Genomic DNA, 16186 nt, shown 5'->3' with positions numbered 1-16186 from the left:
CTGCCGCGGGTCTGTGCATCCGGAGCCCCGCGCTCGCCATCCCCACCCCCGGCTGGTCGTCGGGGCCCCCAGCACCCCGCACCGCCCGGGGTGGGGGGAGGCGCCTCGGGCGCGCCCCGGCCAGGATGCCGGGGCCCTTGTGCCGGGCGCGCCTTCTCCCGCGCCGCCCGCCCCGCAGCCTGCCGGCGGAGGAGCCTTTATACCGAGCGAGAGCGCTGGGCGCTCACTAATGTTTAACTTGGGGCCGAAACTTGCGAGCACCGAGTGACTCCGCGTCGCGGAGCAGCGAGTCGGACGCCGGTCTCCGCGACTCGCGGTGACTTCTGCCTGCGCTCCTGCTCGGAAAGCTCCCTTCCGAGGAGACGCGTGCAATGAAGGTGAGTGAGCAGCCCCAGGGTCGTAGGTGCCCTTACGCCAGACTCTCCCCCAAACTTCCCTAAAGCTCGCGGAACCGGAGCAGCGACTCCTATTTAGGCGGGAGCCCCAAGCCACCCTCTGACAGGTGAAAGGACGTCCCAGGGCTCTCGCTTCGCTCTCGGACGGGTGGGGTTTCAGCTAGAACCCAGGCACCGAGCCTTGGGGGTTCCAGAGAGTCACCCACAAAACGCACGCCAGAACCCGAAGAAGGGTAGAGAAGCAAACACTAACTGCTCAGGGGCCGCGGGTTCAAGGGCACCCGCCTTAGCAAACTATAACTGGCGCGCTCCAAACCCTCCCAGTCCGCTGTCTCCCTCTTCTAACACGCTCCCATCTGCAAATCCCGCTACCTCTGGTGCAGCCCAGGCCCCGACCCTCTTACCCAGACTGGGGTCAAACACTTCCCTCTAATTGGACGTGATCTAACCGGCTTGCAGACACCGTGGAAGGTTCTCCTGGGACTGCTGGGTGCTGCTGCGCTTGTCACCATCATCACCGTGCCCGTGGTTCTGCTGAACAAAGGCAGTAAGTTTGAAACATTTGAAAAAGATAAGACAACTGGAGATCAGCGTCAGGCGCCTCCTTATCACATTAAGGGAAACAAGAGGTTTTGCTGGGGCTTGGACTTGTGTGTCTGGGTGAAGCTGAGGTTTCCCTGGAGTTGCTGCTTCTAGTGGTGGTGGCTAGATTCACTTCTCTGGGTCTCCAGTATTTAGGCGGCAAGCCTTGCAGCTGCCATGTATTTAATGTAACAAACACATATTTCCTGAAATTAGGGGGAAATCATGGGAGTTTTTTTTTAAATTAAATTTAAATATACTTTTTAAAAAAAATTGTGGCTGTGAACGTCAAAGGAAAAAAGGCAGTGTTTAAAGATCCCAAACACAACAGTATGGATGTCTTAAGTGGAAAGGAAAAATGAGAAAGAAAGCCCCAAAATACAGTTTTGAGAAAAGACAACGTACAGGGAAACCAGGTTGTTTTCCTTCCGGGATGGTGGAAATTTGTCAATTAGAAGGTGAGGATACAGAGAAGTAATTATTTGATCAATTTAGGAAGATTGCTGAGCTACATCTTAAAGCTGTTGTGTATGATAATATTCAGAAGGGGCTAGAATCAGTGATGCTTTGGAGGGTTCTTTCATTTAAACCCACTTTCATGCCTTTTTAGCTTCTCTAAATGTTCCAGTTTCGCTTTAATACAAAACACTCAGATATACACTATTAGATGCAACCACGTGAGAACTACTCTGGGACTTCTCTGGTACTTTCCTTTTAAACACTTACTTTCATTTCAGCATTACACACTCTGGATTAGTCAGCCAGCTGAAGCATTCTCTCTGGATGGTTCCGTCAATCCAAAAATTGATAGTCAGTGCGGGGGTCTTATCCAGATTTCAAGGCGACAGATCAGAATTAGTTCATAGAGCTGTCAAAATCATGTTTGCCCTGCAGTTTCTGGGTAAGTGCAAAAGTGCCACAAATTCAATAACTGAATGGGTTAACCTATGGCTAATGACATTTAAGTTCAAGAAACCAGTGGTTATTACCATTTTAGACTGTTAAATGACAGACATCAGTCCACTTACTCTTTCTCATGGATTGTTAAAATACAACTATTTTCAAAAAGCAGTATTTTGTAGACCACACACATAAAGTCTTGTGGGAAAAGGATAGGCCATTCATATAATTAATAAATATTTATAGGGCTTATATTATGCTCCAGGCACTGTTGCAAATACAAAGATTAAATTTTATAAATATAAAAATGAGTCCGTGACATCAAGGAGTCTATATCTAGTGGGAATATGCAAAAAATATGATTTGTTATATATATACACATATATATAAAAATTGAAGTAACCGGGATAACTTGTTTGTCTCCAAAACATCACCGAGCCATCACAGAATAACTGGAAGGATGGATAAAACTGCAGTTATCAGAACTTCCCTTAAGGAAAGTTGGAAGTAATATATATGGTAGTTTAATAAGCCTCTTGAGATGGGCATGGAAATGGCCTGGGGGCCTGGTTCATGCAGGTGCCTTCTTTGGGGCTTGCTGGAGTTAACTAAGGGAATTTTGTTTTTCTCGGCAGGGTGTATGGGTGGGGGAGGGGCTGTCTTGCCTTTTCCCCAAAACAGCACCTAATCTCTTCTGCAAATGAAATTTGAACCTATTTCAAGAATGTTCTCTTGAGAGACTCAGGTGTCTCCATCTAGCTGCTCTTATGATTCAAAAGATAATTTAGAGATGCTTGAGCACACTGCCCTGGAGATTAGAAGGAACACTTCTGAGAAAGCCAGGGAAGTCTTCTCCTAAGAAGTTTCTTTTGTGGGGAAGCTTGACTATTTGACCTGTTTCAGGAGATAAGGCTTTCCATAAATGTGTGTCAACACACAGATACACATATCCTCCATTCAGGGAGTACAAAAGGATCCAGGGCTGAGAGGAGGGTGGGCAGCAGGCAGAGGCGTTTATCCTGACCTGTCCGTGATGCAGAACTACTGTGGAACTGTTGGGCATGACAGCGGGAAGGTGGGCTGAAACAGAGTCGCACTGGAGGGGAAGGGAGGGGAACGGCCTCTTAGGGTGCAGATCAGAATTTGGAGGCTAGAGCTACTGCTAGACTTCAGGAACTGGTTACACTTACGGAAGTAAGTGAGAGGCCAGCCGGTGGAGATGTGGTTTTATTTACACTTACCACTCTAGTTATTTGTCTTTTTGTATTTCTTAATGTGCATGTGTGTATGTTTAAGGGGAAAGGGAAGTCATGTTGTTTCAGCTCCTGCCTTGTACAGAACAGAGACCAAAGCTCAGGAATGCAGCGTTTTCACTGAGTCAGCAATACCTTTCCTGGGCGTGCCACGATAAGGGACAACATTATGACAAGAATTCAAAATCATCACCCAAGAAGTGCCTTCCATATTGTCAATCAAGGCTTAGTGTCAAACAAATACGGGGAAGTTGGAAGGGAATGGAGAGAGAGGAAAGGGAAAGGGGGTGGGGGAGGGAAAGGGGAAGGAAATAAAAAGGAAAGGAGCAGAGATCTGATAGAATAACAAAACAAAACAAAGATCTAGATTATCTGGAAAGCAAAGAACTAAATGGCCAACAAAAGAAAGGAGGAAGAAATGAGCAAACCCAAGTTAATCCCCTGTGATTTTGGTTAGAGAAGGTCAAGTGCTTCCATATGAAATGCTGACTTTAGCAAAACTAGACACACCCAGAACAGGAGGGGAGTGAGGAAGCTGGGGGAGGGGCACAGAAAGAGTGAGAGAGAGGCTGAAAACTATTATCATCTTTTTTAGAATAAAAACTCCTTCAGGTCAGAGATTATTTATTTCATCAAGCAAAATCAAAAGTTCTCCCTCTTCTTTATATGTAATAAATAGTTGTATTTCGTTTTAAATTTTTCAACTATCCTATTATAGAAGGATATTTAAACATTGTTTCCAGGAGAGTTAGCAGTAAAATACATAAAAATACTTGTCTGGAACTATAGAAATCTTCATGACTTAGTGGTTATAAAACCTTCTCACTCAGTATTTATGATTCCTTTATTTCCCCTTTTACATTATGTTTATAGGCTGAAATTTGAAATAGTTGGCTATTTGTCAAATAGTTTTATTATTATTGAATTTTTTTTTTTTTTTTTTGAGACAGAGTCTCACTCTTTTTGCCCGGGCTAGAGTGAGTGCCGTGGCGTCAGCCTAGCTCACAGCAACCTCAAACTCCTGGGCTCAAGCGATCCTTCTGCCTCAGCCTCCCGAGTAGCTGGGACTACAGGCATGCGCCACCATGCCCGGCTAATTTTTTCTATATATTTTTAGTTGTCCGATTAATTTCTTTCTATTTTTGGTAGAGACGGGGTCTCGCTCTTGCTCAGGCTGGTTTCGAACTCCTGAGCTCAAACAATCCGCCCGCCTCGGCCTCTATTATTGAATTTTATAATGGGATAGAATTATATCTATTCTTCTTTTTTTCTTTTCACTGCTTTAGCAGTAAATTTCCTCAATACCTTCTTTCAGTACCTAAGACATTTGACTGTTCACCCATCCATCAGTAATAAAAGAAAACCCAAATGTGAAGGAGACAGGAACAATCAAGGAGAGAAAAGATAACACTATGAAGTTTGTCTGAGGAAGTCCAGGATCTATTTCAGGCTGAGAAGCACAGAAATGGGCCTGAATGAAAGCTTTGTATGTTTTAGGGGACAGTTTCTAAACAGTGTGATCTGTAAAAGCTCGAGTTGACTCCTGTTAACTCAGTTAACTATTGTCAGCCTTTGTGGAGTGCATGAGGTCAGGGGTTTGGTCTTTTTCAGGCCAGCTATTTTGGCTTTTGGTTCCCTAGCCATAGCCTATGCCTTAACTTTCTCTATCATAGAAATCTCTGCCTTTCTTCTCAAAAGAGATCAGAGAAAGAAAGGAAAGACTGCCCAACTGATGGTCAAAGGAAGATGATATGAAAGACTGACTGGAGCTGGATCTGTGTGCTTCCCATTTTATGACTTAAGGAAGTGCTGAGGCCTGTGAGGAATGTGGCTGTAAATAACATGCAGGACCACCTTGATTGTGGAGGAGAAGGCATAGAAGGATGTAACAATAGCCAGGATGAATTTACTATGTGCCAGGTATCGGGCTGAGGACTTTCAATGTATTTCTCATTTAACCCTGACAGCAACCTTTTGAGAATATTACTGTTATCACTTCCGTTTGTACAGAAGATTTACAGAAACCTTGAGATGGTGTTTTAGTTATCTATCGCTGCATAAGGAATTACCCCAGAACTCAAACAATAAATATTTGTTATCTCATAGTTTCTGTGGATCAGGAATTTGGGAGTGGCTTAGTTGGGTGGTTCTGGCTCACAGTCTCATGAGGTTGCAATCAAGATGTCATCTGAAAGCTTAACTGGGGCTGGAGGATCCACTTTTAAGCTCACTCACATGGCTATTAGCTAGAGGCCTCAGTTCCCCACCATGTGGGCCTCTTAGGGTAACACGGCAGCTGTCTTCCCTTAGAATGAAGGCTCCAAGAGAGGAACTAAGCAGAAAGTTTTATGGCCTAGCCTCAGAAGTGGCAGCTGTGCCATCACTTCTGCTGTGTACCATTGGTCGCACAGACCAACCCTGATACAGTGTGGGAGGGCACTACACATGGGCATAAATACCAGGAGGTGGAGATCATTGGGAACCATCTTGGAGGCTGGCTACCAAAGAAGTTAAGGAAGTTAACTCAAAGTTTCAGAATTGGGATTCACACTCCGGCATTGTGACTGTAGAGCTAATACCTGGTACTATTAAATTCCGTGTCCTTATGTTAGCTTGTGATCAAATATAAAATAAAGTTGGCCTTATTAGCACAATTGCTACAACTTCTCATTGACACAGCTATATTGTAATTTCATGATTGCTAATCCCTGTATGCTAAGTGTTCTGAGGAAAAGAGCCTATTGCTGATGGCTTCACTCATATATAAAGCTGTATATAGACAGCAACTTCCAGCCCAGTACTGACATCCCAAGCTTTTGACTGGTTTTATGTAATAGTATTCATAGTAATAATGGATCCATATTTACTTACTTGCACTAAAAATTAAACTTGCTTTGTTTCTGATGCAAGTTATTTTATTTGATTTTCACATAGCAATTCAGGTCAGAGAGATGTATTAATATCTTGACTTTTTACCCTTGAAGAAACTGAGGCATAGAAAGTTTTAGGTGTTTGCAAGTAAGTACTGAACCTTGGAAATCCAAATCCTTTGACGTCTAGCCTTCCCTGGGTTTACTGGTTCTCATAAATAGTTGATGTAAAGAAATGCCTTGGTAGGAGTTTTTCTATGTTAATGTTTAATCATTGGTTTATGGCTGATGTTAATCCTTTCATCATTGTAAATCAATATCTTGTAAATATTTTTACCTTTAGTCTTCACAGCTCCATTATGATCTCCAAAGGAGGGTGTGTCTCTCACTTGGAGAGTAACATGAAACCACAAAATTAGAACTTCTGCATTAGCTGTTTTATTGTTTGCCAAGGGTTGTATTTTCAGTTTTATATTGTACTTCAAAATTATACCTTCTAGGAAGCTTTTTGAAACTTAAATATAAACTATTTGCTTTCTTTAACTGAACACATTAATGCACACTCTTTTTCTTTTTTTAGCGATGGGATTTCACTCTTGCTCAGGCGGATCTCGAACTCCTGAGCTCAAGCAATCCTCTTGCCTTGGCCTCCCAGAGTGCTAGGATTGCAGGCATAAGCCACCACGTCTGGCTGTAATGCACACTTTTTAAAAATTTATTTTTTGGCTCACTGGGGAAGCAAATAGACCTATGAGCTTAGGTCACGTACTTCAACATCTAAGGACCAAAAGGAAGAGTAATTCAGGGAGGTGCCAAAGCCATCAGGGGTTTTGTTCCTGGCACTCTAGGAGCTGTGGATATATAACTGAGGAACAGGGAGTAGGAGGGATGAGTATCAAGTGGGTTCCATTATCTACTCCTTCCCTAACTTCTGCACACTGGGTCCCCCAAAACTGAGCTATGTGGTCCCTGTAGCCCTAATACCATTTCTGTGGAGCTAGAACTTTCTTTTCTTGTTTTCCTCAGTTGTTTTAAAGCCCACTCTGCTCAAACTCAGGTTCATGAGTTTCATGGATGACTTTTATTTCTCTGTTCTATTCCTTTATTTTTTGATTCCAGGCAGAAAGCTCTCTTAGTAATGAGATTTATTACATCTTCAGGGCTAAGGTCCTGAAGCAATATTTGAAAATTCAACATTTACTGAATGCTTACTGCATGTCAAGTGTTGTTGTAGGTACGAGGAACATGGCCTGCTCTGCTGGATGTTTGTCCTCTTCAAACCTCATGTTGAAATTTGACCCCCAGTGTTGGAGGTGGGGCCCTATGGGAGGCGTTTGGATCGTGGGAGCACATCCCTAATGAATAGATTAACCTCCTTTCTTAGAGGTGAGTGAGTTCTCCCTCTATTAGCTCTCATGAGAGCTGATTGTTGAAAAGAGCCTGGCATCCTCCCCCTCTCACTTGCTTCCTCTCTTGCCATGTGATCTCTGCGCGCACCAGTTCCCCTTCACCTTCTGCTATGAGTGGAAGCGGCTGTAGGCCCACCAGATGCAGATGCCCAATCATGAACTTTCCAGCCACCAGAATCATGAGCCAAATAAGCTTTTATTCTTTATAAATTACCAGCCTCAGGTATCCCTTTAAAGCAATGGACTAAGACATGGCCCTGAGCAGTATAGACAAGGACCCTGCTCCCCTGCACCTTGACAATTCATGGGGCGGGCTGATTATTGGCAAGTGCCGAACTCAGTTTAGATGATAATAAATGCTATGATGAAAATAAAGTGGGCTAGAGAGGACTGAGAGACACAGAAAGGAGTTTCTCTCTTTCTTTTTAATTCTTTTTCATCTTCTCAGGTCAAGAAAGTAAGGGAAATTCTCTCTTCTCCAAGAATGATTTTGAGCCACTAGAGGCTCAAAATGTTTCAACATGAGCATGAGTATGGCATGATTTTGTTTACATTTCAAAAATGTGTCTCTGACTCCTGTGTGGATAATGGTTAGGGGTGGGAGTGGTTTGTCCAGGTGAGAGATGATGACAGCTTAGACAATGATGGTAGCATTGGAGATGGAAATTAGTTAAAAAAATGCAGAATGTGTTTTTGAGGTAAGACCTAATCTATGGGCATATGAAGAGAGAGGGAAGGAGAGGGATAAGGATGACTCCTTGGACACCTGGCTGGATAGCCAAAGTGAAGAATTTCCTCTTGCTGCATGGCTGTTCCCTTCCCCCAAGAGCTAATCTGCAGAGGTTCCTCTGGCTTAACTCCCTCTTCCCACTGGATCAGCCTTCCGCTTTCCAAAGCCAGGCTTGTAAGATCCTTGTACCTCATGTTCACCCAGCATGGACTTATCAACAAAAGGTAATTCCCCAACTCAGCATATATTTATTGAGCATTTTGTACATACCACTTTGTTGGTCCCTGGGAATATAAAGATGACATATACAGCCCTTGTCCTCAAATAATTCACAATATTAAAGGAAACATAACATTAACTATAATCAAAAGAGCTAAGTGCCCTTCTAGTAAATGATCAAAGTGCTCTGGTAGCACTAATGAGCAAAGGATAAATGCTGCCCCAGGAATTCTGTACGTAACCAAGCATAAAGGTTTAATAATTAATAGGCCTCAGTATAACCTTCCAATTCTCCAGCCACTGGACTGTCTCCCAGGCATGCTGTTCACCTCTGTATCAGTCCTCACCAATTTACAACCCCCTGATTCTGTATGAGGATTGAATAAGATAGAATGTTTTTGGCTTTAGGCTGGGTGCAGTGGTTCACGCTTGTAATCTCAACACTTTGGGACTCTAAGGTGGGAGGATCACTTGAGGTCAGGAGTTTGAGATCAGCCTGGGCAGTATAGTGAGACCCCCATCTCTACAAATAATAAAAAAATTAGCCAGGTGTAGCAGTGCACACCTGTAATCCCAGCTACTCGGGAGGCTGAGGCAGGAGAATCACTTGAGCCCAGGAGTTTGAGAGGTTGCAGTGTGCTATAATCATGCCACTGCACTCCAGCCTGGGTGACAGAGTGAGACCCCCGACTCTAAAAAAAAAAAAAAAGAAAGAACAAGGAATGTTTATGGCTTCAAGTAACAGAATACCTGACCAAAAGTTGTTTAAGCTAGAACATTTTTTATTGTATTATTATTAGCATCTTATATCATACATTATTGGAAGAAAATGCAGAAATGCAGAAGCAAAGCATTTCTTAAGTGTGATAGGGCAGTGGTCTGACAACATCTTCAAGAACCCAGGGCCTTTACATCTTTCAGCTCTGCCGTGCTCAGACTGTCCACTTTTGTCCTCAAGCGTGTCCCCTCGTGGTTGAGCATGGCTGCGGTACCTCAGCACAGCACTCGCTCGTTTGGCTCTTTCACAGGAAAAGAGAATGCTCTTCCTTATTGTATCAGGGAAGAGAACCACTTCCAGAAGTCCTCTGACCCCAGGTAGGCTTTCAGGTCTTAGTGTGTCACTTGTCTGTGTCTAAATTAATCGCTGGCAAGAGGAATAAATTGCCACGATTGGACTAGACTAAACAAGGCTCACCTTTCTGGGGCTGAAGAGGAGCTTCTTTCCTTAGCACATGGAAGGGGAAGGGCAAACACTTAAGTTGAACTGGGAATTCCAAAAAACAGAAAGGAGGGGTCTATGTAGGTATATCATATAATACATTTTGTTATTGTTCTTTTAATTGCATTAGGAAAATTTGGTTTTCCAACAAAAGAGGACAGACATCAAGCCAGCTCTCATCTCCAAAGAATCTGATGCTACAACTCCCTCCTTCACTTCTCACTTTCTTTCCTAACCACCTAGGTTTATTGCAAGGCAGTGTGTTTTGCTGCTGCCTCTTTGATCAACAGGGCATTTTGACCCCAACACTTGCTTCCTCTTGGCATCCAAAGTGATCAAGAGTAGGGAAGAATTGAAGTTGCAATATTTAAGGTACAAATATGAGACAATACAGCAGGTCAGAAATATCTGATGGGAATTACTCTCTATTTTCTCACAAAAAGTCATGTAAACTAACCACATTTTATCCCATTCGTAATGGCAAAAAGTGGCAGAAATCGTCAACAAAAAATAAAATGGACAGAGTTTTTTAAAAAAACGGTAAAAATTAGATCTGCAAAAGTTAACCGAGAAAAGTAGGACTTGAAATAATTAATGGCCATAAAAATTGAATAAATAAGTAAATGAATAAACAAAAGCAAACAAAATCTCACGATGTCTAGAAGCTCTAATTTAATTTGACATGGACAAAAAGAATCTATTAATTAATGACTCAAATCTTTGTTGTCAAATTTCCAGGGGAAAAAATTACTCTTCATGGTAACAATTTCCTAAAAGTGAGGAGGGTTTGACTGTATGAAAGGGAATCCAGAACCCAGCATGAAGGGCCGCCTCAGTCCTGCCTGGCAAGCCACCTGTATTTTTCCTGTCTTCTCACTGGGCTGCACTCCTGGGGACCTACTCCAGGTACCGCCTCTCCTCCGCCCTCCAGCACCCTCTTCCTGTGCTCACTCACAGCTGAGGACCAGGCTTCTTGTTTTAATGAGAAAACTGAAACCATAAGAAGAGAACTTCACTTCTCACTAGCCCACCTGTGCACTCACCTGCGTCGGCCCCTCCCAGGGGACAGATAAGCGCTAGGCTGTTGTCCATGCCGGGCACTCTGTTTCTGCACCGCCTGCCATCCCCTTCTGCTTACCCCAAGGCAAGGCTCCAGCTCTTCCTCTGTCTGCATCGACATCGTCTTTTCCATCTTTATTCGATCAGAAGCATGCTATAATCTCTTACGTTCTTAAAAAAAAGAATAAAAGAAAACATCTCCACCCACATCCCTGCCAACCTGCCACTCCTCCTCTCTGCTCTCTTTACTCCAGAACTCCTCAGAAACTTCTCTGTTACTGCTGCTGGCAGCCCCTCTCCCTTTTTTTTCTCTCTCTTAAACCCACTGGAGGAAGGGTTATCCCCACCACACCTCTAAAACTGCTCTGTTCTTGTTGAAGCCTCTAACCTCCTCCTCGGTGTTGCCAAATCCGGAGCTGGGCTCTCACTCTGTACTCAGTCAATCGGGCGTCCTTCTCCGCCTCCCCTCGGGCTCACCTCTCTCCTAGCTGTCCCTCTGCCTCGCCGTCAGCTGTTCCCAACCTCCTCGGAGCTCCTCCTTGTGTCTCCGACTACTATCTACTCCAGGGCTCCATCCTAAGCCCTCTTCCTTCTTTATATTAGACAATCTCATCCACTCCCATGGCCTTAAATACTATCTATAACCTGGCAACTCTCAAATTTTATCTTTAGACCAGACCTCTCTCCTGAATACATGTATCCAGCTGCTTGCTGGGCATCTCCATTTGGATGTGATAGAGTCATCTTAGAATGACATCCCCCAAAACTCTTTGTCCCCCAATGCCTATTTCTCCCTGAGTACATCTTGTCTCAGCAAACAGCAATTCCATTTTCGCAGTTGCTGAGGCCAATATCCACGTGATCCTGCTATCTACCTTCACGTTCTTTCAGAGTTTGAGTATACCCAACACCTCTTCTGCTACCACCCTAGTCCAAGACACCATCACCTTCACATAAATTATTGCAAAAATCTCCATACTTGTTTCTTACTTCCCTACGGTGTATTCTTAGCTCAGCGGACAAGGTGATTGTGGTAGGCAGAATTCTAAGATGACCCCAAGATTTCCTCCCCACCCCTCCTGTGTACTAATCCCTCAGATTGTGGATGTGGTTAGGGATTGTTATACAGCACAGTTGACTTTAAGAAAGGGAGACTGCCTGCTTGGGCCTGACTGAATCGCAGGAGCCCTTTAAAAGCAGAGTTCCTCTGGCTGGTCACACGACAGGCAGTCAGGCATCCCAGGCATGAGAAAGGTGTGACTTGCCGCTGCTGACCTGGAAGAAGGAGGGGCTGTGTGGCCAGGAGTGTGGTAGTCTCCAGGAGGTGAGAGCAGCGCCTGGATTGCACTCAACAAGTAAATGGGAACTTCAGTCTCACAATCTCGAGGAACTGAATTCTGCCAACAACCTGTGTGAGCCTGGAAGCAGATTTTTTTCCCAGAGCCTCCAGCTGACACCTCAGTCCAGCCAAAACCTTGATTTTAACCTCATAATACTCGGAAGAGAGCACCCAGCCATGCTGGGCCGGATTGCTGACCTATAGAACTCCAAGCTGATACATGGGGGTTGTGTTAAGCCACTAAGTTTGCAGTGATTTGTTACACAGTAATATAAAGCTAATGCGTGATCATATTTAAACATAAGTCAAATTATGTCCTCCTCTGCTCAGACCCATTCAGTGGCTTCCCATCTCTCTCAGAGTAAAAACCACACACACAATGGCCGACAAGGCCCTGAGATCTGAGTGTCACCACCTGTCTGAGCCCTTCTACTCTCCCTCCCTCATCATTCACCTGCCTCAGAGGCTTTGTGCTGGCAGATCTTCTGCTGGGAATACTCTTCCCTGGGGCTGTGCATTGCTGACTCCCTCCCCTCCCCCAGGTCTCTGCTGAAATGTCACCTTATCAGCTGGACTTCTTGAGAAGCCTATTGAAAACAGCAGCATCCCCAAACCTGACATTCCTCTTCCTTCCTTGCTCTGTTTTCTCTGTGGCATTCATACCACCTAACATATAGCATTTCTTACTGTGTGTTCATATGTTTTCCCAGTTAGAATGTAAGCTTCATGAGGGCAGGAGTTTTTCACGTTTTATTCACTGTTATATCCCTAGTACCTAGAACATTGAGAAACACAGTGGTTGCTAAATAAATATCTGGTGAAGTATAGGAATTATCTTAGAGCTTAGGCAAAAAAAATATTCTTGATGAATACTTTTTAATGTGGCTGTAATTCTCATTAAAATGCTTATGTTCATAAATATGGGGTCAAATCATCCGGTACTATAATAGATCACATGCACCTACTATTTGTAGAGTAACTGCTAGCAGTTTTTGATAAAGACATGATACATTACTCCCCTTGTTTTTTCTTTTTTTTTTTTTTAAGACAGAGTCTCACTGTGTTGCCCAGGCTAGATTGCCATGGCGTCATCCTCGCTCACAGCAACCTCAAACTCCTGGGCTCAAGGGATCCTCCTGCCTCAGCCTCCTGAGTAGCTGGGACTACAGGCATGTGCCACCATGCCCGGCTAATTTTTTCTATATATTTTTAGTTGTCCAATTAATTTCTTTCTAATTTTAGTAGAGACGGGGGTCTCACCCTTGCTCAGGCTGGTTTCGAACTCCTGAGCTCAAACAATCCACCCGCCTCGGCCTCCCAGAGAGCTAGGATTACAGGAGTGAGTCACCGTGCCTGGCCACTCCTCTTGTTTTATTTATAGTCTAGTTAGGAAAAGACCGATCAGATTAAGTATCTAAATGATAAAAAGTGACTTGATTAATTGGCAAAATACATGGTTACAGGAAATAAGCATTTTAATAAGAGAAGGAGGTAGAACAGAGTACGGGATAGATAAAGGCACGTGGAAGGGCAGGGAGATAATGAAGCCCACAGATGCAGGTTGTTTATTCGAGAAGTCTGTCTAGATGGCTTGAGAAGGCAGCAGGGTCAGGTATCTCTTTAAGGTAGGTACACCTGCGGCATGCTTCAGGCCAGAGCAGCAGGGAGCAGTGAAAAGACACTGAAGGCACTTAAGAGGGAAAAGATGAGCTGACAACAAAGTCCCTTGAGGATGAGGAAGACAGGGCTCTGAGGCACGGGGTGGGGGAGAACGGGCAGGAAGGAAGCCCATCTCTTCCTCTCAGTTTTAAGGAAAAGATTAGACAATGGCAGCAGGGACAGATCCCCAGAAATGATGAGCATGGTGGAAAATAAGCCCCTTATGGCTTTTGCTATAAAGGAGGAATCATTGAATCTTTTTGTTGGATAATTTCCTACTTTTTTTCAAAATGTACACTGCAGTGCCTGAGTTATTTAGCACTGTGTAATGTTTAAAATCCAGGAAACATTTTTTAAAAAGAGGACTAAAAGAAAGAAAAGAAACCTGGATTAAAACATACATAGTTATGTCTTTATGAGTTTAAGGGAAAGACGATGAAGGTTACTGGATATATCGTGGAAAAGAGAACAAGGGTGATATAACTTTCTTTCCAGAAAGTCACAGAGTTTCCACCCTTAATAAAGTCTAGAGGGAAAATTCTAGGGACAACTTGTACTCTTAGAGACAACTTGTACTCTTTTGATTTTGGAGCATTGGAAAAAATTAAGTTTCACCTAACCCAAGTCCAAATGACACTACTGACCTGCCTATTTAAATTGTTGCAAACATTGAATTCAAACACTTCTATGAAGCCTAATTTACCTCCACCAACTCACGAAACTGCCCGCACAGCATTTACTGTGTATAATCCACTGCCCCAAAGATTCAGAGAGTCTTAGAGTAGTGGTTGTAACTGCAAGGTTTGGAGCCATATTGTCTGGCTCAACTGTGGCTTCGGTATATACTAATCATGGGATTTTACTCTAGTTATTGGCTATGCCTGTCTGTGCCTCAGTCTCCGTATCCGTAAAATGGAGATGAAAATAAGAGGAATAAATTAGTTAATAAATGTATTTAATGGGCTGGGCATGGTGGCTCACACCTGTAATCCTGGCACTTTGGGAGGCCGAGACGGGAGGATTTCTTGAGGTCAGGAGTTTAGAGTGAGACCCTGTCTCTACAAAAAATAGAAAAATTAGCCAGACATGGTGGCACATGCCTGTTGTCCCAACTACTCAGGAGGCCTAGGCAGGAGGATCGCTTGAGCCCAGGAGTTTGAGGCTGCAGTGAGCTGTGATCATGCCACTGCACTCTAGCTGGGGTGACAGAGTGAGACTTTGTCTCAAAAAAAAAAGTATTTAATGCCTAAAACAGCCCAGTGCACTGAAGAACTCTATAAAAAATGTGTAATCATTATTTTTTATATGTTTTTACCTTTTTTTTTCTCCTTCTTTTAACAGCTCCAGAGGCACATAGTGTAATAACATTTGCCCTATACTCCTGAATGTTTTGCCTAGCAAATACCAGGAAAGGGAAAATTTCTGTGGCAGTTTTGTTTTCCAGTGATTGTTTTTCCTTGTATCGTGGATGACAAATGCTTGTCACAAACAGTAGCCTTGTTGATTACACTTATATATCTTTCTGGAAAATTCTTCAATGAGTCATTACTAGAGCTTTCAGTTTCGCTTAATGCAATCTCAACATCTGTCTTTCAAAACCAATCTTTGGAGCAGGTTTCTTTTTTTTTTTTTCTTCCTTTCTTTTTTTAATGTTGCTCACAATTTTGAGGAAAATATAGATGAGGTTGTCAAGCTGCAGGCAAAGCTGGCCACCTGTTTTTGTAAATAAAGTTTTATGGGAACATGGCCACGCCCAGTCACTTATACATTGGCTGTGGCTGCTTTCGGGCAGCAATGGCAGACTTGAGTTGCTGCGACTGAGACCAGAGACTGTAAGGCCCACAAAGCCTAAGCTATTTACCGTCCAACCATTTAAGGAAAATGTTGTCAACCTCAGGTCTAGATATTGTATTCTTACAGCTTACAGAGACTTTATTTGTGGGTAAGATGAGTAAGTCTTTGTATCAGTTAGGGTACAGTGACCAATATAGAAATCACACTAGATATTTCAGCAGAGGGATTTAATATGAAAATTGGTTATGCAGATAAAGGAGCAAAAGAGGGATTGTGAGGTATTTCAGGGACAGTAACTGCAAGAAGGGGCCACCTCTAGAGCTTGGTAACAAAGAGAAAAAAGAGGGAGACCAAAGGGCTGGGCTCAAAACTCCAAGATGTGTCAGTCACCAGACTGCTTCTTGTACCTCTGAGGGGCATGATGAAGCAGGTTTGGGATATTACAAAGGAAGCTAGAGGCTGGGCAGGTGCTACTGCTGGGTACATGCTGGCAGGATCAGCAAGAAAGAGGAAGGGAGTCCCCTCTCTTCTATTGCCATCCAATTTTTCCTTTTTTTGCCTGTTAGCGGAACCTAATAGGAATCCTGCAGATGAAGGGGTCTTGGAGATAGAGCTGTAGATCCCCTTTCCAGCATTACTGAGCAAAGAAGAGTGTATTTAGAGCTGAAAGACAATAGGTAAATGGCTGGCACATGCTTACAGAAGTGAACTGACCACACGGTGGCCAGTGGCAGGCTGGAACCCAAGGGTCTTGTCCT

The 16186-nt window shown here is 43.6% G+C and overlaps 1 protein-coding gene across 1 annotated transcript in view; it reads left to right on the top strand.

The window, feature by feature from the left end:
• The first annotated feature begins 253 nt into the window (after window positions 1–253).
• Window positions 254–16186, top strand: part of DPP4 (dipeptidyl-peptidase 4) — a 79972-nt gene continuing 64039 nt past the window's right edge. The window contains exons 1-2 of the mRNA XM_012655850.1: window positions 254–377; window positions 855–942. Coding sequence (XP_012511304.1) covers window positions 372–377; window positions 855–942 — 94 coding nt within the window. The 5' untranslated portion in view covers window positions 254–371. The remainder of the gene's footprint in view (window positions 378–854; window positions 943–16186) is intronic.

This window comes from Propithecus coquereli, unplaced genomic scaffold (assembly GCF_000956105.1).
Source record: "Propithecus coquereli isolate 6110/MARCELLA unplaced genomic scaffold, Pcoq_1.0 Scaffold49, whole genome shotgun sequence".
NCBI lineage: Eukaryota > Metazoa > Chordata > Mammalia > Primates > Indriidae > Propithecus > Propithecus coquereli.
The sequence above is the reverse complement of the archived record's forward strand: the minus strand, read 5'-3'. Positions and strand labels throughout refer to the sequence as shown.